Below are 25,878 nucleotides of genomic sequence, written 5' to 3' on the forward strand. Positions count from 1 at the left end.
CATACAACTGCTCCCTGAGTCACAGAGAGACGACGGACTGGGCTGTCCTTGAAGAGGGGTACTGGTGTGGCCTTCTCTTGCAGTATTGGAGTACTGCAGTACTTATTGTTGGCTGTGGAATGTTGACTGAACTGATTTATGAAAAATTAGATGCCATGGGTGGAGTTAAAGATGTTGCACAATCATAGACAAAGACGGGCAGACGGACGGACGGACGGACGGACGGACGGACGGACGGACGGACGGACGGACGGACGGACGGACGGACGGACGGACGGACGGACGGACGGACGGACGGACGGACGGACGGACGGACGGACGGACGGACGGACGGACGGACGGACAGACGGACAGACGGACAGACAAACAGACAGACAGACAGGCAGGCAGGCCAAGAAGACAGGCCGTCAGACAGACAGGCCATACATGAAGAATTGTGGTTCTCTTATCTTAGCTTGATTAGATTAGCCTGGTCTTTGGGCAGTCCGGGTTCGTATCGTCTGTTGAGGACATGTTTACAGCCATTTGGGACAAACACAAGGCCATTAAAAGAGGGGACAGACTTTAAATTCTTCCCTTAAACACACACTTCGGATTAAAATATATGTGCCAACTATTAACAAATAATGAGTCAATGTGTTCTGTAAAATATTAGTGTTTTTTTTCATTAGATGACATGACCTCTTACAGTTGTAAACTGTAACAGTTGTAAACGGTTCATCGTGCCTGTGAGAGGACGTGGCCCTGGTCCATATTATAATTATTCTGTTTGACAATCAGTGAATAGAAAGATTATGAATGTCTTTATATTAAAGTCAGAGGACTGGTGAATCTGACAGAATGGAGATCACTATATTGTTTGAAGTAAGATTTATTTTTGATACTTTTACATTTAATATTTTATCAATATATTATCCAATTACGAATGATCAAATCTCCTTTGGATATTTCGCTACTTAAGTTTTATGTTTTATTTATCATCAATACTATGTATACCTTATTTTTACTACTTAGATGACCCTTGCAGTTTATTCATACAGAATGAACTGCATCAAGACCTGTGGAGTAAATGTAGAATGTGACAAAACTGGTTTTTGGTGAGGGCCATTTCCTTTTCTGGGGATGATAAATAGCAGAGGTGCTCTCCATCTCGACTCACAAACCTGCAACTCCTCTCATCCCTCGTTCAACAGCGGCATCATTGTCATCCCAGGTGAGTCTCATACCTCAGGAAACACCTGCACTGGCAAACTGATGACTGAAATCTTTGAGAAGACACTCATCTGATTATCCTTATTCTAAATTAAACTTCTAGTGAAAGGAATTTGTTGGAATAAAGCTTTGTTGTTTGGCATTTTCCGGCATATGATTGAATCGATTTACACGTCTAACTAGGTGTGTTTCCATCCCCCTAATTTTATGCGAAGTTTGAAGTATCGAATCAGTAAACGGTGATGGAAACACCAAAATTCTCATAAAAATCCTCTAATTCGCAAAAAGGTTTATCCGCTCGCTTGAGGTGGTTTTTGAGAAATGCGAAAGAGAGTAAATTCGCAAAATGGGAGATGGAAACACACTTTTCGAAACAGCTGTGACGTAGCAAACTTTGAACACACAGGACTGATGCTGCGTTTTAATATCCATCCGTCTCGGAGGTCCGAGGACGTTTGCTGCGTTCGAGTATTCTCTGCGAACCGACTCGGATCTCGGATCTGACGCCACGCCCACACTTCAAGCATTTTATTATTTCGCTCGGTCTTTGGAGGAAAACATGGACGCCACCCGGAAAGCTGTTGTCGCGGTAGCATTGGCAGAGGACCAGGCGCTCCAAAATAAGTAGGCTATAGGCCATAGTCAAATCAAGTCAAGCCTATTTATATAGCACATTTAAAACCACAGTAGTTGACCAAAGTGCTGTACACAAATGCAATATATTTGTGTACATAGAGATACGGAGGCAGTAAGGTATTGCATTAATACGAGTGATTGAAATTACCATTTAAACCACCAAAGTGGTCCAAGCACAATGAAAACAGTTCATACTTCAAGTCACAATGGGCGCAGCCATCTTGAATTCTGTCTCGGAATTTTGCTCGGTCACCACTGAGTTCAACCGAGATGGCGAGTTCGCCGTCCGAAGAAAAGGGGCGTGTTTGTGTGTGTCGCTAGGCAACGTCCTCGGACCTCCGTGACGGATGGATATTAAAACAGCCGAAAAGCTGCTCCCGACCAGGTTTGGTTGCGAGCAAGTCACTATGGTGATACAGCGACGCTTAAAGAGATCGACTTTCGTGGTACAGCTAACCCAGGCTCTCAGCTCAACATACCTCGCTAACCCTCTAATCGAGCTTCGTAGTACAGGCCCCAGGTAAGATGTTATGTTTTTAAACATAACAGCTCCGCCGTCAACAAACTCTCCCAGGTAAGACGTTCTGTATAGACTATAAAAATTGCGATAAAATGAAGTAAGAGACAATTTCTCACCTCGACAAGCAAAGGCAGGTCGTTCATTTTGTCATATAAAAACCATTAAATTCAAAAATCGCACCCACCGGCATATCAACGCACAAGTGACGTGATTTTAAAGAGACAGCGTCCCTATAACACAACGAAAACGTTTTCAATAACACAGTAGGCTATGGTAAATTATGCCTAGTCAGAATGATGGAATATACAAGGGGATACTGAAAGCATACTTCAGATAAAACAATATGGTTAATTAGTAAATGGAAACAATTTACCAATTCACTGTTGAATAAACTAGATGAGGACAACGTTGGAGGGTTAGGGTTGGGTATAGTAGTGAATCAAAATGTGTAAAACACTAAATGCAAGCAATAGGTAGAATAAAAGGTTAAATTACGTCGTCCAATTTAGATAGATAGATAGTGTAGGGCAATCGGGTAGGATTATGAAGGAAATTGTGATTTTGAGTAACGGTTAAAACAGAAGTGGGTCGCCCAATATTGAAAATGCAAGTTTTAATATTGTGATTTTTGTTTTCTTTCACATCTCCCTAGTTAAGGACAGTAGGTGGATTGACGCCACATCTGCTGGGAAGGGGTCCTACATGCTATGTTCTCAATTTGGATTCGGAAGTAGTGGGTTTACCTTTCAAATGCCACTACTGCTGCTGCAACATTTTAATAATTTTAACTCTGATAAATTACCTTTTGTTTTATAGTCGCCCTGATGTGTATCCATTACGCACACACTTGGCTGCATAGGGCAGATGTGGCTGAAGACTCTGTCTCCATCCCTCCACCTTGCAATCTATACCACTATATGGGTGGGGATTGATTTTATCCCAGGAATGGCATCCTGCAATAAGCCAGTATGGAAGGCTGGTTAGCCAACGACGGGTAAGATCCCACCTTGAAGCCCAGGACAACCTAAAACAGGCACAGTCACGATTACTTGGCAGAGTCACTGTGAGCACTGGCTCACTTGATCATGAAGTGACGAACTGCAACCATCATAGGAAAAGCCGGCTGATGAAAGGTCGAGGGGGAACGGGGGTCAGATATGTCAGCTCTGGCAGCAGAGGTGGTCTTGGAACGGGGCATGTCGCGTTTTATTTTATTTAATTTTACCTTTGTGGTATAGAAGCCCACTAACGCATGTACGTTTTTCGGTTTTAGTGCATGACTTTGGAAACAGCGTGGTTTCAGGCGGCTGATGGTAAACCCACCCATATTGGGCTTTGGTTTTGGACATACTGGTTTCGATTTCCCTTCCCAAAAGATTGGTTTTAGTTTGCTTATGGTTTTGGATAGACTTTTCGACGTTGGTTGCACCAACGGCGTTCTTAGATTTGCTTATCATTTAATGCGCATGGTTTTGACCATTGCGCAAGGGGGGCAGAGTTGCCGACTGTCAATCTCACGCTGTCACGCACACTGAAGAAATGTCACGCGTTTTGAAAAGGTCAGAGAGAGTTCAGAGCGTATAGGTTCGGAGTCGGAGCCCACTGATGCGCGTTTGAAAGTTTGGATGACAATTAATAAATAATTGTACAATAGTGTACTTTGTCACTACAGACGTAGCCTTGTTTAATCAGTCTAATTGTGTGCTGAGACAGTAAAGACTTCAACTAATTGCAAACGTTTTCTCACGTGTGTTATGAGGGCTAGGTAATTGCTAAATAAAAGGCTCATGTGCAATGACGTTTTCGTTAGATGAGCTTGCTGAAATATTTCAAAAGAAAAACGGATCATGGACATGGAGAGAAGGATCAAGCAGAGCTTCAGCAGGTAAGCTAGTCATATAATGATTTATGTTCAGTTGTTTGTTAGCAAAAATAAAAATGTTACACTAGCCTAGCCTACCTTTTCATTAAAAGATGGACAGTGTGCCCTCCACCTGATACCTCACCACAACTCAAAATATGAACTTGTCTTACCAATGTTAGCACAGGAAAATCTAGGTTTACATGTAATTTTAATGGAGATGTCATGATTAGGCTAAAATGTCATTATAAGGCTGCAGGTTTTTTTAAGACAGCCTACCTTTTTAGATAGAAGAAAGAGTGGAGAAAGACAATGAAGAAGTGGTGGTGTTGGATGATGAGGTGCTGGTGGAGGAGGAGGAGGAGGAGGATGTGGTGGAGGAGGAGGAAGATACAAGCACATAGCCAACAGTCAAGCAGAAGAAAATGGCAAAATCAGGGGCCGCTGCTTACAATTCCAAATTTAACAGTGCCTGGACTAAAGAGTGGCCTTTCATTAAACAGGGCACAACTGAGTTTCACTTTTGGTGTGAAGTCTGCCGGCATGAGATAGAATGCAGGCATCAAGGCAGGGCAGATTTTCAGCGGCATATCACCAGAGAGAGTCATAAAAAAATATATATCTCGCAGCCAGGAGCTTTTTTGTGAAGGCAGTCGAGTACTCGACTGCCTTCACAAAAAAGCTCCTGGCTGCGAGATGGACGTTTTATATTTTTCATTTGTTAAAAAACGTTATTTCCAAATGGGAAACGTCCAACATGTGACCGGGGATGACTGCCTTCTTGGAGAAACGCATGGTCATGCTGCCCTCTGGTGGTTACAAAGGAAACATTTAGACATTGAGGACAAAGCCGTTTATTTTTTTTATCACCATTTATCAAAAATTTTGCCCCAGCCTCTGTCTATCTTTTGAAAATATACTTTTCAGTTAACCTTATTAGCAGAACAGCAAATAATATTCTAAACACTATTCCTGGGCCCTAAATACAACCTTATATCATAATATCTATTTGAAAAGAGCACTTAACATGACGTAGACGTAGACGGAATATATATTTTTCTTTCAACCCACACACAAACACACACACACACACACACACACCGGGAACAAAATGTATCAAGCGTTGCGGTAGGTTTACCTTAGTAACCCAAACAAAGGACGAATCTACCCAAAATGATTATTGTTGTTGTTATTATTATTATTAAGGAAGATGTTCAAACTTTGAAAATGAAAAAGAATACTTCAACAAAATTAATATTAAACGCATTACAAAAAAAAACATGAACAAGGATTAGACTATATTTATTCATTATAGTGTCTGTAGCGTGCTTGATTCTGGCCATTTATTGCCGGGACTAAATCAGTACAGCGAACATATATGAAGTTAAAACCCACTGCAAACAAATACACATTCAAGTGTGATGAATTGATTTGACAGACTTATTACAGGCTTGTGATCGCCACAGATACCGGATTTCCTTGTTTTTTCTGTCCGATCATTTTAATTTATTGATTGCTGTCGGCATGTAAAAATAATTTCAAGAAATATGAGAGATAATAGTTTGAAAATAATTTGCCTACCCTATCTTTTATGTAAAAATCGAATCAATCCAGAAACACTAAAAAGGGTTCTTGCATTAAAAGTCTCAGCGTTACATCCCCCTTAAGGTAACATGTAAGCTATGGACAGAAACTGCATATCTAAAAGAAGAGAAACAAAGAAACAAAAACAAAACCAGCAGCTGGTGATGGCTGGTGCAGCTGGTGATAAAACTGAACTTGAAGACAAAAAAGTTGTTGAAGCTTGTTTGGAGTGCGTCTTTTGATTTAGTACATTTTCTGTTTAAAATGGTGGATTGTAATTATTAAAATTCTACTTTAGGCATCAAATTTCCTACCCATACCAATATCAAAAAAGCAGAAAGGAAAATCTTGTTTCTTTTGGTTCTGTCAAAATTGAAGTTGGATTTGGCTTCCTGCTCCGGAGGGTTCACATCTGTCGAAGAGCTCTTTTCTCTCTGGAAGAAAGAAGGAGAAAGAACTTAGGAAAACAGTCAAAACATGTCATATAAACAACATGTTAACATGCCAAATAGGATTTGTGATGCCACCATCGCATGGAAAAATGAATAACCTAAAATAAAAGCTTTGCTTCAACTTCTACATCTACCCAGCTACAGCGTAGTAAAACAATCTAATTTGAAAAAATGGAACCACATGGAGCGATAAACTGACAACCTACTCGCTTGTCAAAGTTTTGAGCCAAAGTTCATAGAAGTCCCTGGCCATCGTCTGGGTCTTCTCATCAGTCTCCGTAGTACCGTTGTACACCTGTAGAAACCACTCCTTAAATTTTCCTGGGATGGGCGTGGGCACCTGCGGAGAGGAGCCGGAACAAAGAAGAAGCAGTCAGGGCCATACATGTTCAGGTTCAGTAGAGCGTAGGAGTACCCAGACTAGAGCAAGATATATTGATATATTTCCTCCAATTGTTTCATCAACTTAACTACAGTTGTAACGCTGAGTTACGATGTGATTCTACTCTGAAATAACATGCCAACATGGGATTGGTGATGCCACCATCGCATGAAAAAATGAATAACCTAAGATAAAAGCTTTACATCAACTCCTACATCTACCCAGCTTCACAGTAGTAAAACAATGTAATTTGAAACAATGTAACCACATGGAGCTATATACTGAGTTGCAAGCAAACCTTTTTGCTTGTCACAGTTTGGCACAACTGTTCAAATTTTTTCCTGGCCAGTGCCAGAATCTTCTCATCAGTCTCCGTACAGTACACCTGTAGCAACCACTCCTGAAAGTGTCTTGGGATGAGCGTGGACACCTGCGGACAGGAGCCGGAACAAAGAAGAAGCAGTCAGGGACAGACATGTAGTGTCCCCAGACTAGAGCTAGATATATTGATACATATAAATAACACCTTAACATTGATAATGTTAACAGCTTTTCTAATCATAATGACCATAAGATGGAGGCATCCTGGTTCATATCATCAGAGAAAACCAGATCCTCCATACTCCATACAGCTGTCAATATTAGATATGAAATGCCCAGGCATTTTGAAGGACAACATCATTTAATAAAAATCTTTTTTTAAAAAAAGCTTATTTTGAGAGCCTCTACCCCAATTTCGTTGCAATTTTGTGCAATGACAATAAAGAGATTCTGATCCTGATTCTAATATTGATTTTGGTTCATATACATTTCAATGTTTTTTTTAAATGAACATTTTCCGTTTCATTTTTGGACAACCTGACTACAGTCGTAACGCTGAGTTACGATGTGAGTCTACTCTGAAATTCTGCCCGAATTATGCCCAGTGTTCATCTTATCTCACACATGCACTGCAATGCTGGTCTAAGATGGGGAAGTCAGTATTTACTTATTCATCACAATAACCATTATAAATGACCATATTATCTCTCAATTACATAAATGTTTACACTGCACTAACATGCTTTTAAAAATAATTGTGTTCAAGGGCAAAGTTCTAACCTGGCCCCTGGAGATCTTGAAGGCCTCCTTGTCTCCCTTGCGGTAAAAACTGACGTGATCAATGGGATTCTCTGTGTTCTTGCCATAGTCCATCTTGATAACCTAGGAGACACCAGGGGAAGACTTTTCACCTTTAACTGACACATGCATGGCGAAGGAAAAATATATAAAAGTTATGTTTTAAATTTCATGTAGATACATATTTGTCAAGTAGTCGTGGGTATATGGCATGTGGGTGGAAAAGCAATGGTCATTGTGGAATAATAACAACTAAGACATTTATTTTATAATATATTTTGCTGCTTAATAAAACAGCAGCTAATTGGATTGCAGATATCTTTCATCTGCACTCATGGGCCATGTCCCAGAATTTAGACCACTCCCGGATAATTTCATACAGATCGGGGCATTTCCTACCTGCAGGGATGCAAACACATGTATGACAAAAAAAGAGAGAGCTACCCGAAGTCTGAAAAAATATGACGGCATGATATCCTATTATTATGAGAAGGCCTATGCTATATGCTATATGCCTAGAAAGATAAAAAATATATTAGTTACTCAGTTAAAGTGCCTTTTTAAACTAAGTTAATTTATTTTCACACGCACACAAACCCACACCTCTGCATTGGATATGCGATCACAGGTACAGGTACTGGCAGTATAGGCCTGGCACTGTCCCTGATCTTATCTGCTGCTTAGGAGGTTTCTGGAAGAGGGTTTCGGAGAAGCTGTGCAACACTTTGTGTAGTTATTGTTGTTGTCACTTTCCTCAGATGAATGCCTGCCTTACAGTGTGCATACAGGGCATGTACACCCTGCTGGCATAATTAATTTCTTTAATGCAGTGTGTGCATTTAGCACATCCTATTTTCTCAATTTTTTTGAAAAAGTCAGACAGAGGAAAGTTATGCTTCACTGTATTCACCTCAGTCGTGGCTTCTAATTTTAGCCATGACCACTTCCAACTGCACTTGCACCCTGCGTCCTGCTGCACAATAATGCTGCTATCCATTTTGATGGTAGGCTGGTACGAACGACCAGCTTCAGCGAGAACGTGACGTATTTCCCTTGCTCCAGCCTTCCAGTTTGCTATTTGTGTCCGACGAGTTTAAGAAGAAAACTATTTTGGAAAAACGAAATAATCCAGCGTATAATAGTTGCCAGCCTTTACAGAAACATTAACATTGCAAGCCTTTTACATTGCAATAATATTTTGCCATTTTCGCCAATTTCTATTTCAACAAGTGCTATCGTGTTTCTGTCGAGCCACGAGGGGTAGTAGCGGGCTAGTCATCATTAGCAACATAGCCTCTTTGGCAAACCAGCTTGAAAACACAACTCTACATTGAATTTCACGCAAAGCAAGACCATAAATTGGTGACCGGATTAAAGCAGCAATGAAATCAAGTGTGTAAGATGATTTAAAATCGACATTACAACCCCCAACGTGGTACAAATACAAAGAAAATACAGCTCAATCCCCATTGACTATGGGCGCAGCAATCTTGTTTGCTAGTTGTACAGATCTGCTCGCTCTACTTTGAAAGCGACGAGATACTACGACCGAAAGGGGGCGTGCCTCAGTGAAATGCCGCAAGAAAGCTGGGAGATTGGCGACTTTACCACTTCGTACATCCAAATGGATAGCAGCATAAGTGCATCCTTCTCCGATATTTCCCACCACTATCCTCGGGTCGGGCCGGGCCTTTGATCGAGCGTTTTTATTTTTATCATTGGTTTATTGGCCTAATCTGAGGAGAAATCTATGCCATAAACAGAAATATTATAGGCCTTTATTACACAGGTCTTCTCAATGCCGTGGAACACTCCGTTCATTTTGGTAGCTAGTCCGGTGACTTGTTAATCCCAGTGTCTTCTGTTGCTAAGCGACGTCCCCGTCTTTGCGGACAATTTATTATTGCTCTGCTGATAAACACTACGAATAATAATAATAATGATACATTTAATTTAGAGGCGCCTTTCAAGGCACCCAAGGTCACCTTACAGAGCATAAAGTCATCATAAATCTTTTAAAAACAAGACATTGTGAAAAAATTATGAATGAATGCTGGTAACGAATACATTGTAAAAAGGCGCACCATGTAGTTATTTTTTTAGTTTTGGCAAGTAGCCGTGTTATAAGCTAGCCTGGTTCTACCAGACTCTCGTACTTCACTTCATTTCATTTCATTCGTACAGAGAGTCTGGACCTAATCAATTGACAAACGTTAACTCACTTGAAGGCAGGTGTCTGTTGAAGTTTAAAATGATTGGATCTGCCCAGTGCCACTCTGGATCTGCCATAACCAATCGCTAACGTTTGGTTGTGACGTATGTCATGCGCCGGGAATCACGCGCAGGTTGTACACAAACCAAACACCTTGCGCGTCTGCACGAAAATGTCCGTCAACGACAGCTGCAGGTTTTGTTCGTCAAATTTAATTTATCAGGGAAAAATTGCACATTGTAAATCAACTACCGACCTACAACAACAACTCAAACTGGCGTACGACTTTATTGTCATTGTTCTCAGTTCTCTGTTCGCTGATTGGGGGCCGCTGTGGCGGTGTCACGTTAAAATTGTACCGGGGGCGAAAATTGTACCGGCCTACGTCATCTGTTGTTTACATCTTGACAACCTGCCTGGTAACAGACGACGCGATCGTCTGTTGCCGGGCAGGTTGCAAAAAACATTCGGCTCATGTTTCCAAAAGACGAAATAACATAATACAGATAACGGATCGCTAGATAACACTTGTTTTTACTTTATATTTGTATTGTATTTAATTGTTTAATCGAATAGCAACAGACGACGCGATCGTCTGTTCCCGGGAAACGGGCGATCGCGTCAAATGACGTAGGAAGGTTCTTGAACATTCGCGAACTTTCATGCTCGTTCATTGCACTCCTTCATTGAGCGTGACAAGACAGAACACTTATTTTACCATTAACATTTATTGGCGTTGCTAACTTTATATTTGTATTGTATTTAATTGTTTAATCGCAATTATGAATGTTCAAGAACCTTCCTACGTCATTTGACGCGATCGCCCGTTTCCCGGCAACAGACGATCGCGTCGTCTTTTGCTATTCGATTAAACAATTAAATACAATACAAATATAAAGTAAAAACAAGTGTTATCTAGCGATCCGTTATCTGTATTATGTTATTTCGCTCTTTTGGAAACATGAGCCGAATGTTTTTTGCAACCTGACCGGCAACAGACGATCGCGTCGTCTGTTACCAGGCAGGTTGTCAAGATGTAAACAACAGATGACGTAGGCCGGTACAATTTTAACGTGACAGCGGCACTGTCACGTTAAAATTGTACCGGGGGCGAAAATTGTACCGGCCTACGTCATCGTTTGTTTACATCCTGACAACCTGACAACCTGCCCTGCAACAGACGACGCGATGCAGAAAACATGTTTCCAAACGACGAAATAACGTAATACAGATAGCGGATCGCCATCTGAATTATGATATATAGCGATAACACTTGTTTTTACTTTATATTTGTATATTATTTAATTGTTTAATCGAAACAATAAAGAAAATTGACCGCGAAACGGGCGATCGCGTCAAATGACGCGTCAAATCACGTAGGAAGGTTCTTGAACATTCTAGACTATGAAACCTGCTTAAAACACTCAGTTTACTAGCTAAATTCGATTAAACAATTCAATAAAATGCAAATATAAAGTAAAAACAAGTGTTTTCTAGCGATCCGTTATCTGTATTATGTTTCAAGAACCCTCCTACGTCATTTGACGCGATCGCCCGTTTCGCGGGCAATTTTTTTTATTGTTTCGATTAAACAATTAAATACAATACAAATATAAAGTAAAAACAAGTGTTATCGCTATCTATCATAATACAGATAGCGATCCGCTATCTGTATTATGTTATTTCGTCGTTTGGAAACATGTTTTCTGCATCTCGTCGTCTGTTGCCGGGCAGGTTGTCAGGATGTAAACAAACGATGACGTAGGCCGGTACAATTTTCGCCCCCGGTACAATTTTAACGTGACAGCACCAGAAAACCAAATTACATACAGCAGGTCCAGACCTAGTACTGAAGGGAAATTCAAATTGAGCGGAAGTACTTAGGCGGGCGGAGCCAGGCTAGTTATAAACGGGATTATGTATAGAACGTCGCCGGTCATTTTCGAAAATAAGCCCCTTCAGGGCGAAGCAAGACGCCTTCGCTGCGCGTCGGTGTACTGTTGTACTGTCGGTGTACTGTTCGACCTATCGGGGCTTAGTTTACCGATAATGACCGGCGTTCTATTATCCCTTACATATATATTTAGCTGAGTAGGCCTAGTAATAACAAATGTGTACAAAGTTACATATGTGTTTAAATAAATGTCGGGTTGAAATCGGGCTAGGGCTCATAATTACAGTTAATGTGTCGGGTCGGGCCGGGCTCGGACAGAACGTGCACGGGCTCGGGGCTCCCAGGAGCAGTGCATACTTCCGCAATCCACCAGTGCTCAGAGGTCAAGCCTGGTATTGCAGCTGTTTAAGCTGGACGGGGGTCCGTCATTTCATGTGGCCCAGAAGTAGATATCGACGTCCACTCCGATACAAGTGGGGAACAGGAATGTGTCTCCGCAAAAAATGTCTGGATATCAATCAAAGGCTCATAATTACCTTCATGCCATGTCCTAAAAAAATTTTACGTTTTTTCTTTTCATAACGCCACCTCAAGCGTTTTATTAGCCGTCATCTCGCTGGAGAAGAGGGGTGTGCAGCTGAAAGGAGTCGTAGTGAAACAAATGGCATCCGAGAGGGCCTAGTTCAGTGCTCCGTTAACGTGTCCGATTTTTGGACTGGTTCATCTGCTGCTAACTCTCACGGTCCTCTGCTTGTGATCATTGTAATTCATCATGTATTGATCCATTTATTCAAAAGATCCAAAGACAATGTGGTATTGGCATATATATTCCAGAATTTGAATGGATATAGAGTGGGTGACTTTATCAGTATACTCAATCGAGATGGCCACAATAATAACCGCTCTTAGATGGGTTGTAGATACTAAACCTCTTAGATCAGTGATATGTACTGATTCTATGGCATTACTACAAAGTTTTATAACAGATAATTCAATACGTGAAGATTTGGTGATAGAGGTAAAGCATCTTCTTTTAAATATTATAAGCCTTGGTTTAGTTATTCAGTTCTGTTGGATTCCAGCCCACCATGGAATATATGGCAATGAAATTGCTGATAAATTAGCTAAAAGATACTAACCTAATTAGAAGAATTTAACCTTAAGTATATACATTTTTTATTTTTATTTATTCATTTATTTGTTAGTCTGTTTTATTTTGTTTATTTTGTTATGATTTAAAGTATCATTTGCCAACGTCCTTGTCACACACTCCTGTGTAGTAGTCCAGTAGGTGGCGGTATATGGAGAAAAACTATGATCCGCCACTAAACAAGAAGAAGAAGAAGATCTCTGCATCCGGTACGTCACGGACTAGGCCACGTGTCTTGGCCCCATAACGCGGAAGCAAATCGCTCCTGTAACATATGGCGCGTTTCCACTGCAGGGTGCGGAACGGATCGGATCGCAAAGGTGCGGTAGGGAGGGGGCGGTATAGCCCAGCTCAGTTCCGAGGTCGCGTTTCCACTGCCGACAGTACCCTTTGTGGTAGGCCGGATGTCGATCGCCGCGGCAGCTACGTAAACATCGTAAACAACTTCTTCCTCCCCAAGAATGCAGACGAACGTCTCCGCCTCCTTGTTTGCCCAAGCAAGCGTTTTATGCGACATGTTAATTGTAAAGAATAATACCTCGAGGCTACTGTTTGTTTGTTTTTATCCCCGCGTCACCCGGAAGTGATGATTCTGTCGACCAATCAACGGAGGGGGTGTGTAGCTAGAATTTCCCGGGACCCTTTCAGGCGTGTCGTCTCGTTTTCGGTACCCCAACGGAGGAGTCCAGAGAACAAGGCCGGAACGGGTACGGCAAAGTCCGGGTCACGCCCACTTTTGGCGGTGGAAACGCGACACGATCCGCACCTTTGCGATCCGATCCGTTCCGCACCCTGCAGTGGAAACGCGCCATATGTTACCCGGCTCGGGGTCGGGCTTGATTTTCTGAGCCCGATCTAAGCTCTACCGTGCGCATGCGCATCCAATATTTCGACGCGACGGCAAGGGCTTTGAGTGGTCCCCTAACAAAATCATTTCCGGAATCTCTTTTCTTTACTTCGAAGGCACGGGGGGTCTCAGTCAGTCAGATTACGGAATATTGACACCTGTACTGTACGCGCGCACCGATCAACGCCACCCCCCCCCCCCCCTCAAAAAAAAAGGTCCCCAAAATGTAGGATCAAAAAGCGCCGTTTGCATGTCTGTACCTGATTGGTTAAGGGAAGCTATCTTGCCTGTCAATCACAGTTGCGTGAAATGCAACACTTCTCAATCACAGAGAAATGTAGGGAGGGAACCATGTGACAAAATGTGTATTAACTTGTAGCTGAAATATCAATAGATGATTGCCTTTTTACATTGCTGAAATGAAATCCAAACTGCATTCTGGGACATGCATTACTGAACCCTGTTATGGCCGTGATCTTAACCAGCAGATGCTCTGCTCTGTCTCCCCCTCTGGGGCAAAGTGTTCCCTAATTTTCCCCAGCTCCTCACCATTTCCACTCATCATCTCTGGTTTTCTTAAACACCAGTTCTTCAGCCACTCATCGCCAGATCGTTGTTTCAACTACAGTGGTACATACCAAATTCCTTTTTGTGTTCCGTGTTTTTTCCGTGGTTAATCTCAGTGTTCTCCTTGCCCATGGATCACCTACCCCGTACCTGCCTGCCATCCACCCTGTGTGCTCATCTGCCTGCCTACATGCCAGTAGCCCTACATGCCTGGTATCCATCCTTGTCTGTCCACCTCCTGTTGTTCCCTACTGCTCTCGTCCTCACTACAATAAACCTCTGGTTTAATTAATCTTCTGTTGTCTATGCTTGGGTTCCTCCCGTTCAATGATAACAATCCCCACCACAGAACTATCAAACCAGCCTCTAATCAGCATAGATTAAATTCCAGAAAGAGGCACTGAATGACTTACTTTGAGGTGTTCTGGCAACAGTTTAATGGCCAGTGGATTTTTCTGGTCATCTAGCAAATGCAGATGCATATCCTTCAGGGAAGATCAGGGAAAGAGTGACAAAACGGTCATGGTTGTGTTCCTCTGTCACTTCTAGCACACTCTCACACTCACACACACACACACACACACACACACACACACACACACACACACACACACACACACACACACACACACACACACACACACACACCTCGATGTCAGCTGGATATGCTGAATAGAACTGGCCCACACACTTGAGGAGGCAACGACTGCTGATGTTCGTTAGGATCTCCCTGGCCTTATTCAGATCCTCCAGATCCTCCTTCGTACTGGCCTTATCCAGCTCCCTCGAGGTAGGAAGGAAGATCTGTTCGAAGACGTTGTCTACAGGGGCATATATACATATACAGACACACATCAGAAGTGACTTACAGTACATCTTAGAATAAGGAGCAGGTAGTGGTGAGGCATCTTGCTTAAGGAAGCCTTAGGGTATGTTTACCCTTGGGGTAAGAAATTATTTGTTTTTGATATTACAAAAGGCAAAACCCAAGCCAACCACAACACAGTGTGGTCTCAACACTCACCAGTCAGCTTGGTGTATGCCACCATGTCATCTATAGCTTTGGACAATTTCAGGTGTTCGTCTGCCAATAAAAAGGCGTCTGTGATCCTGGTTAGAAAAACACAACCAAACTCAATTTGGAATACAATTACTTTCGTAATTATTATAGTACCAAGCACAGACACAATACTTACATGACCTCAACACAGTTTTTTACTTTGTGCTGGTAAGCTCTTCTGTGGAGACAGTTTCTTGTGTGGAAGAAGTCATACAGATTGCCCACTTCCTGTTGAAGGAATACCCATAGTTATATTTAGTCAAATATAGGACGAATTAGAGAGCTGTTTCAATCAGATTAAAAACAGAAGTCTGAGATCATTTGACCTTGTCCCTGGTACAGATTTGCTCCTCCCCGTCCACCTTAAACACCCTGGCGAACTTGATGAAGCGGTCGTGGTCAAAGTTATTCTTGATGCCCAGGTGATGGCAGTCTCTGAGATGGGGAACGGAAAGGAGGAATACATTGACATGATAGCGCAGGTTTACTTTTACAGGTTCTTGCTTTGTTTCTTCATTGATTGGTTGATCCAGAGAGAAAGATATCCCTGGCAGCTCTGGGGGGGTATTGACTATGGTTGAGTCACTAAGGAGATTTTCAAAGAATGTATTACAAAGTGGTGCAGTGAATTCTGACACCAGTCATTATGGAGCAGGAAGGTTTAGAGGGGTTTACAAACAGGTAAGGGGTAAAAAAAAAAAGGTGAGAATATTGCGTAGATAGAGAAACCCTGACGGAGGTCTGGTTGCATGGCCTTCTGGGAAAAAAATGTGAAAGATATTCGCTTTACATGTTTTAACATGCTCAGAGTTCACCTAGACTCTGCATAGCCTCCCCCCCTTACCCCCCACACCCCTCTTACGCACTTATTGGATGTTTTACGTCCTTGCACTTAAAAATGGTATTTAGCATTGTGTAGCATCTTGTCCTAGCTGTCTTTGTTGAATACGATGAAGTGGTTAATCTAGCAGTTGTTAATGCTTGGCACTTGGTACTATAAACCATGGTAAATGTAGTAGGTCTACTGTAGTGCAAACATTGGTTGGGAGTGTGGTCCTCTATTTCCTAAATTTAGTATTCTTTTGTATTAATGAATTATATGTTGGCCTAATATTTATTTCTACCCTATATGTCCAATAGTCATATCTCAATTTAAATATATTTTTAGAATTTAAAAAGATGACCAACTCATCATATTGGGAGGAATAATAGGATATGACGCTAAATACCTTGGCTGTTAATGTATTTATTGAGCCTGCCAATTTTTCTTGGCAGGCTATTATTTCTTGCAAGGCTTGAGGTGTAATGTTCAGTCATATATCCAATAAAATAAAAGACAATTTCATCTTTAACCAGGAAACTGTCATTCATAGATATTTTATTGTTGGAAAAATCTTTGCACTTGACGAGTGAAACAGGATTTAAAAAGATGACCTCTATAACACGGCTGGACAGATTTGTGTAATGAGATAAATTGCACAATAACTACATAATTCTTGCTAATACGACTAAATGGACATTTGGGATTAAGTCACAAACCACCTAGCAACCACAATATCCTGCCCCCATCGGACCCGCACTTCAAATAATTGATGGCTGCAGTGAATATCTTGCATAGTTCTAAAGAGCAGTGGCATAAACCTTTCGCACCATACACAAACAAGGTTAGTGACCAGAGTAAGGACTGACCTTGCAAAGTAATCAAATTTGTCCACATCGATGCTGTTCCTTTTGTTGGATACGATCTCGTACAGGTAAGGCTGCTCTGGACGGCCTACGTATGGCAACTGTTACGACAGCCCGAGGAAACGGTTAAAAGACAAATAGAAATAGAATATAGCAATGTAGCAGCTCACTTCAAATGAAACCCTTTGTACAATGAGTTTGAACTGAAAAAGCCCTGCTATGTGGTGTAGCAAGTCTAACTAGGGGGTTCTGTGAGAACAATTCATTTTTCAGGCAATGGTGAGAGGAGGTTATGACAGTTAGTTCTTCAAGCTTTATGCAGCATTTATTTTGTAGTTGCCCCAATTTAGATCGTTGTTAGCCTCACTTGTAAGTCACTTTGGATAACGAATGACCTAAATCCAAAATGTACATACCGGGGCCACTCTTTTGAGAAGGTCACTTTACTAACCCCTCTGTGGGAGAGCCATTGTACAAACTCCTCTGTTGGGAGAGTACCAACGCTTCTGTTGGGAGAGTCATGGTGCATTCTCCTCTGTTGGGAGAGCTATTGTTTCAACCCTTCTGTTGGGAGAGTCATTGTGCACACCTTTTTTGTTGAATCACTAGGGTCGGTCCTTTTCCCAAAGATCAGCTCCTCGATGAAGTTGAGGTCCTTTGGCAGCTCCAGCCCGTTCTCCACCATCACCGGCTTCAGGTTGTTAACAGTAATCAGATGGTTTAACATGTCTAGCGATGCCTTCTCGTGCTGCAATGACATACACACACACTCAGAGGTTGCTCAGGTGTCACTGAGCAAGACACCTCACACTTACCGCTTCCAACCTATAGAGACCTACGACCTAGCTGCTGCCTTGCATGGCGGACACCGCCGACAGTGTGTGGATGTGTGTAAAGCACTATGAATGCATTCCACACGCCCATTATCTTAACTTTTTCTCTTCTTTTTTTTTTGCTGCAGCAAAATATTCTTTAACAGTGCAATCGCCAACCCTTATCAGCTGAAACATTACTGCCTGACTATGGATAATAATGTTCATCCAATGGTAGCCTGTTTTAGTCATAGAATATGATGTAGGCCTACGTATGCATAGTTTAGAGGTTTGTTCTCAGCTTTTGTTGAGAGCTTGCAACTTACGGACTTTGCAACTTAAGGACTGAGGACCTGAATATGTAAATTAATATATAAAACAACCTCTTTAAAACATGTTGAATGATTCCTACAAAGACAGTTGGTGGACTCAGAAGGGGCCAGGCAGTGGGATAAATCGTACTACTATAATAGCAGGCCTGTCACACCAGTTACTCAAGTTACTCAAGTGCGCATGTGCCAAGCGCGAATGCATATGTACACCGAAAGCACGCACATGCGCATGAACATACACGGAAGCGCACACACGCGCGAACACAAACACACACAAGACGTACTGCTCCGCCATCGGCACATGCGCAGGCAAGAACACACACACGCAAGCACGCACATGCGCACGAACACATACGCACGCGCACACACCGCAGCGACACTCGCCCAGGTAAGATATTATGTTTTTAAACATAACAGCTCCACCGTCGACAAACTCTCCCAGGTAAGACGTTCTGTCTATAGACTATATAAATTGCGATAAAATGAGGGAAGAGATCATTTCTCACCTTGACAAGCAACGGCAGGTCGTTCATTTTATCATATAAAAACTGTTACATTTCAAAAGACTACACTTTACTCTACTCCTCGATGAGCCTCCCGAAATGTCTTGCGATATTGATATCCCCCTTCCCCCCTGCGGACTGTTTAGTTGTTTTATTTGGCTTATGTTTTGTGTTTATGCTATGTGTGACTGTAGGCTACTACTGCCTGTCTTGGCAAGGACACTGGAAGAGATGTTTAATCACAATGATGATTATTATTTTAAACTAACCAATAGTAGTTGCCTTGCATTTTAAAATGTCAATGCACTTATCAGCCTTGAATAACAGTATAAGCTATTTAATAATTGATTTGCATGCATAATATACATGCTACACTTTCCATTAAACAATTACCCCTGTTAATTACAACTAGAGGTTGAGCGCGAAAACTCTAGTATAGATTATATTCTAATACTAATTCTAATCCTCGTTGGGGTATATGCATTGAAGAACCGACTGATTCTTTCTTAACACTGCTAATGAAGAGAAGAAAAAGTTACAGTTTCCCCCTTTCAATAAATTGCCTTAATGGAGAAAACTGTATCAAGGATGCGTTCAGTGTTTTGGAGTGTTATGCTTAAATTATAGTTGTTTAAGAGCTATAATCTGAGGGTAATCCTTTAGAAATGGCATAGTCATCCACCAGCCATAAGGATTTTAGATTTTAAACAATTAATGGCCCTTCCCTGATTGATTATGGATTCTTCTTGCCTATCAATCACATTTGCAACCATGGCGTTATCATTTAAACGGAGGAGAAACGATGAAGGGAGCTGGGAGGGAGGCTGTGTTTATATTATATATTTACCAAATGTTGCTCTCTTCCACTCATTCCTCTTCACTTAACAAATCTAAGTTCTAATTTCTAAACTGAGATGACATTTTGTTTTGCTTTCTGAAAGCTTAAAGTTTTTAGGTTGGAATCCTGGAGATGTGGATAGAAGTTAGTAGTTTAGGAACGTTAGGCCAGACTTGTTTAAGCGTGTTGCCAGATAAGGGTCTGTGAAATGTCCCGGAACAAACAGCGAGCGGAATTTTGGGGAAAGCAGTGGGAGAATCATTCAGTACCGTCCATTTTTTTTTATCTTTCAAATCTTGACCTTGACGTTTACGTGCTTCAGGAATGAACATCCCATCAAACAGATGAGAGAAAGGTCCGTGTCCTATAGAGAGAGAGATATGTGTTTAGAAATTTGAAACCATTCATTATTAACCAATCCCTCATTAGTTTCATGCTCACACAGAAACTGGCCGATGTTGGATGTTTTGGGGTAAGGGTTGGGGTGCAGCTCTTGTTACTCACCCAGATCATGGCAGAGGCCAGCGATTTGAACACAGAGGATGTCTCTCTCAGTGATCTTCAGTTCATCCTTAGGCTGTTTCTTTTGCAGAGATTTAGCAAGCTCTCCAGCCAGGTACCCAACTCTGCAAACAATAAATTAACAAAGATGCTTTAATTGATTCACGTTGCCACAGAGAATCTGGTTAGATACAAACAAAAGTGACCAGTATAAGATAACCCAGTTAAACGCTGCAATATAAGCATCAGTTAACCCTGCCACATGCCAGTGGGTGCCAGCCAGGGGTGTGTCTCCTCCGACACCAAGCCACAGGTAAAAGCTATTTTATTGTAATTGGCAAGATGTTTACATGCAGATCAGCTGCTGAATACCAACATGTCAGAGCTGTCTGTGGTGATGGCTGGTTTGACCTGTGTGCCTGATTTGATTCTGAATGCACCCAAGGTGTGCAGCCCCACCCAGATTCCAATCAATCTGACTATAACTCAGGCCATCAGCCACAAACGCTCCACAATAAACTTGGTTGGGTGCCTCAAACACTGCTATTCAACAATGTAGGTTTGCGAAACGAGAATATTTAATAATTTTCGGACTGTAAACCGTGCCCATTTTTCGATTCTGCGGCTTATATGACGGTGCGGCTAATCTATGGATTTTTACATCTAACGGCCACTCGGAAAATTGGCATTCGATGACGTTACGTATACAAATAATTTCAACATGTGATCAACAACTCACATGTGTGTTCTCTTAGCTACAAGTGTAATTTAATACATATGTTGGATGATCGAGCTGTTTTTTACTTTGAACGTAAATTGACATCTGTTTCAAACGCCCCGCCTAGTCGGGACGTTTGAAATACATGCCGGACGAATGAAACAGCATATTTACAAAATAAACTATTGACCTTACTCTTGTTTTTATGCAACATACCGGACAACATAGTAGTGTACTCGTCATTGCTAAAATTTCACATAATTCCGCACAATATAAATAGGTTAAAATATATTTTTGGCCCGTGCGTAATTGTCAAGATTCACATTTCGATTAAAACTCACCTTTCTTCTTTTGGACGGCTACATTTGCATTAAATTTACTTATTTACCTGTCCTAAGTCCTGTTTAGGGATACAGAGTTGAACATCGTTTTATGTATTTACTACCACGTCAACCGGATAACATGACTCCTGTTGCATTTGAAACAAGTGTTTCAATCGTCCCGACAGAGACTACTGACACTTTTTTACCTCTAAACTTCAAAACTCTGACATTGCACACTTTAGCCCAGGTTTAAGTGCTAATTCATCTGTTGTATAGTCATATTATTATGGCATGAAACAAAAAACACAACTATTTATTACAAAAAAACTACCGCAGGAAGGATTTTACTTAGCGCTCTCGCTCTCGAAAGCAGGTTCAGGGGATAACATTTGAACGGTGGGACGTCATTGCACGAAATTTGATGTGAAAGCCTTGCATGGTTTTCGAGGGAATCGCTGTGTTTCAATCGTCTCGTGTTTCAATCGACCCGGCTCTCCCTACGTGACGTTACCAGAGCGAGGGAGGCAAACTATAAGCGTCAGCGACACCAAGCAGAGAAGCGAGAGAGGTGGAGGAAGAATATATATCTTGTTTCCCTTTACTTTATAACACAACATTAGCGGGATCTCGGGAGGAAAAGTAATAGTTAGCGAAATGCTAACCTTAGCTTAGTTGTTTGTTTACGTTCGCTGTACAGCGCCGCGCCAATCAACTGTGACTGGCTTGCTGCAGAGCGTGAGCGCCTTGGGAATACCCAGACAATATAATGGATATAATATGGACACATAAGACCATCAATATTCTGTATTTGTTATGGATTTATTGTACAAGTTCCCTGAAAGATGCACGTTCCAGGATGAATTGAAAAGCTCCCGTAAGGGCTGAGATGGCAGAGGACAGCTGATTTGGAATGGAACAACAGCTGTTTGCTTTCACTGGGAAAAACTAAGGAACTTCAACCTACTTAGGCCTACTAATTAACGTTCAAAAGCTATTAAATCTTCAACAAAATATGTAGATACTGTCAAAATCGGTTCCAGAGAGTATATAGGGATTATTCATTTTGTTTTTGATGGTGTTTTCTTCTGGAACGAGTATTCGAATATTCGCTCGGAAAAACCAACGAGTATTCAAAGCCTGAAAAATGGCATTCGGGCCAGCCCTAATGGTAATTAAACATTAAAACCCCTGCGGCTTATAGTCCAGTGCGGCTTATATATGTACACATCATTCAATTAGCTGCTGCGGCTTATACTCCGGTGCGCCTTATAGTGCGGAAAATACGGTAAGTACAAACAAAAAAAGTACTGCCATTCGACCAGGATCTGCCCCATGGGCATTTGCAGCCCAGGGTGGGACTTTTTTACTTCCTACTAGGAAAAATCGAGTAAAGGGCGCGTCATCTTGCAGTTACTTGACGCTAACTCAGGTACGATGTCTAAAATCCCATTTCAAGCATCATTGTCATTTGAAGTAATGTCCACATGGATTGTATGAATTTAAAACACATTTTTTAAAGATCTTTGGTTTAACTTAGTATGCTTTCAGACCCATCATCATACCTAAACAGTAGTTGGTTTAACCTTAACCCATCAAATAAATGTCAATGTAGTTCTATGTTGTTTTAACTTTAATCTTAACATTTTCGCAAATACTTTAATGATAGTTGTACACAATAAGTGCAAAGTTTAGCATAGGTATCTGTGTTTTTCCTAATCTGGGAACCAAACTAATCTGCCAACTCATGTTTAATTTGCTCTGCCATATTGTGCGGCCCTATTCCTGGCTGGGGTTGGTCCAATAACAACAATTATCAAATTTGGGGCCAAGATGGCTGCCGCCCGCTAATGTGTCACGATTTGTTGCTCTAACTGGAAAGATGTTAGCCAATTGAGAACACAACATTTTCCAAAGTTCTTAAGTAGTTATTTAGAATCTTCCACAAAAAAACAAATATATCATCTTGCACAGCATGGCCGCTGTCCGCCAGATTTCTTTATGCTTGAGTCATGTTTTTGCTCTCAAGATTCTAATTTGGAATTTTGAGGATCAGGACTGGGTTGTGGGGAATGAATTGGGGATTTACCAGTTTGCTGTACTAACTTTGAAGAATAGTCAGGCGTATAACCAGCATAACTCATGATATTCCACTTGTCACCCACTGCTTTGTGGACATGTGCGTGCCATCTGGTGGTACAGATTTAGAGGTACCATACGGGATTTGACTAATTATCAAAGCGGTTTGAAAGATGTTACACTGGCCCAACCCTCGTAAAAGGTATCCACTTGACACACAAACACACACACACACACACACACACACACACACACACACACACACACACACACACACACACACACACACACACACACACACCCAATGGAATGCTCGAAGCGATTATGAGATGCTCCGGGGAAAACGTAGTATGCCCCTCCGAGCTGCTTGATGTTCCTCAGTCTTTGGAATTGAGGTGTGTCTATGATTTTGACCAGCAGCGGGTGGAGTTCAATGTGTCCGTGGATGGGGTCATTAAAGACCTGAAAGAGAGGAGAGAGAAAACATTACTTAACGCTGTCTGTACCGTTGTTCCGTGGTTTTGAAACCAAAGAGGGTTGGAAACATAAATGCTGAATACAGGGTTTATACTTTTGAATTATGCTTCACAGGTGTGGAAATTATTTTGGAAATCAATTCAAACTTTGAGCTCAGCAACCATTTACTGAGTCTTAATTTAAAGCTGTCTGTGGCAAAATTATTTGTAACATGACTTTCTTACTTTGTATGCTACCTCCATAGTTTCAGTCTCGGTATCATGAGGTCTGGAGAAATAAAAAAAAGGAGTGTATGAAAGTGGATAGGAGAAAGAGAAGCTTAGACGGCACATTTGATCTGCAATTACCATATATTATTAGGAATGTTCCTTACGACTTATTTCCCTTCATTAACGGTTAATATCTTGGAAATTATCTTGCGAGAGTCAAACAATTAAAACTTCTTGTCAGAGTCAAGCATTGTAGTTGATTTATTTCGGCTGAATGAGAGAGAACACAACACAGCCATCAGTAGCTTGCTTGATCACTCCTACATTTCAGACTGTGGTCTTTTAAAGATTGCACTTGGTCAGCCTGCCAGCCTGGGCTGTCTGTATGCATCTAACAGAAAAGCCTATACCTTCAAGATAACTGACATAACATACTGTGACTAAGGCAATGGCATCTCATAGGATGCTGACCAAGAAAACATTTGGACCTGCAAGTTTAGAAAAGCACAGCTCACAAATAATAAATCTTTTACCACAGTTAACCAGACCTTTTTAATGTCTGGTGAATCCTCCTGCTTCCAACTCTGCCGAGTCGCATTAATCAGACACTGCCTGTCCCCTCCTGCTGCTGAATCCCTTATCCACGCCTTCATCTCTTCCCGTCTAGACTATTGCAACTACCTCCTCACTGGCATCCCCTCTCATTCCCTCCATAGACTCCAAATGGTCCAAAACTCTGGTGCTCGCCTCCTCAGTCACAACCGGTCTCGTGAACACAAAATACTCCTCCTGACTTTCAAAGCTCTCCACCACCTGGCCCCGCCCTACCTGTCTGACATCCTCATCCCCCATCGCCCCTCCCGAGCCCTCCGATCCTCCTCCACTCTCACTCTGACCATATGAAAAGTGCTATACACAATAAATGAATTATTATTATTTTGTGAACAACTGCCATAAAAAATAGAAAATACCTAGAAATCAATCAAACTGAGCACACTACAATCGGAGAGACCAAACATGGTTAAGAAACGATGTTGCATGATGTAATATTAGTTTTTTATATTAAAATCCTATTTTAAATAAGGTCAAAAAGCATTTTGACGCATATATCCTCTCTCCTGGAGCAAATCTTCCACATCACACCAGTAGAATCATTGTTGGGGGAAAATAACTGTTTTGAGTAATCTAGGTTTTGGCAGTTTAAATCTAAATAATCTTCCAAAATAAATCATCGTCTTTCAAGATAAACATGAACACGGTACTTTAGATGAATTTTATCGATCCGCTCACTGATTACTGTGGACAAGTGACCTGCCGCTCGCTCAAACTCAGAAACAATGTTAAGACTAGAAAGTGCCGAAACAATTATTAGACTTGTGATCATCCTATTTTCTTGTCAATATCAGACTCACCTGGCCATCTTATGTATTGTCTTCAGTTGGATATTGTATTCCAACTCCAGTAAATAAATTTAATTTAAAGAATAATTAAACAATTAAATAAACAAAGTTTTTTGTTTGGCATTAGCGGTCAATGCTTCAAGCCCAGAAGATCTGTGAGCTTGTGTTTTATTTGCTCTGGTATACCTGTCTTAAATCCTATTCAGACAGATCTCCATGGCTGGGTTTGGCCAATCTAAACCATGTATCTAATATAGGGAGGGTTCATTCAATGTTTGTTTACAGAGAAGCGCCCCATGGGAGTGCTGTTGTCTTTGGACTGTTCATAAAAAAATAAATAAATTGATGCTGACGTTGCACATGTTTCATTGCTCTGATATAGTGGTTCTCTATATCAGCTCCTATCCCTGGCCAATAACAACGCTGCCTGGCTAGGTAAGTCATTCGTCCCAGCCCCTGGTGCCCATGGTTGTCATTGAGGTTATTTAGAGTTCCTGCTGAAGGCAT

At 41.5% G+C, this 25,878-nt stretch overlaps 1 protein-coding gene across 1 annotated transcript; it reads right to left on the reverse strand.

Annotated features, from left to right (window-relative positions):
- Positions 1-6,467: 6,467 nt before the first annotated feature.
- LOC132457769 (deoxynucleoside triphosphate triphosphohydrolase SAMHD1-like) lies at positions 6,468-24,798 on the reverse strand. Its single transcript, XM_060052110.1, has 14 exons — positions 23,987-24,798; positions 23,587-23,747; positions 20,172-20,293; positions 19,937-20,031; positions 17,772-17,930; positions 17,186-17,283; positions 15,823-15,931; positions 15,633-15,724; positions 15,461-15,546; positions 15,085-15,257; positions 14,850-14,921; positions 7,749-7,850; positions 6,946-7,077; positions 6,468-6,605 (listed from the first exon to the last, which is right to left on the reverse strand). Exons 1-14 carry the CDS (start codon positions 24,110-24,112, stop codon positions 6,468-6,470), a joined length of 1,665 nt encoding a protein of 554 aa, XP_059908093.1. The 5' UTR covers positions 24,113-24,798.
- Between the last annotated feature and the right edge of the window lie 1,080 nt (positions 24,799-25,878).

Source organism: Gadus macrocephalus, chromosome 1 (genome assembly GCF_031168955.1).
Source record: "Gadus macrocephalus chromosome 1, ASM3116895v1".
Classification (NCBI taxonomy): Eukaryota; Metazoa; Chordata; class Actinopteri; order Gadiformes; family Gadidae; genus Gadus; species Gadus macrocephalus.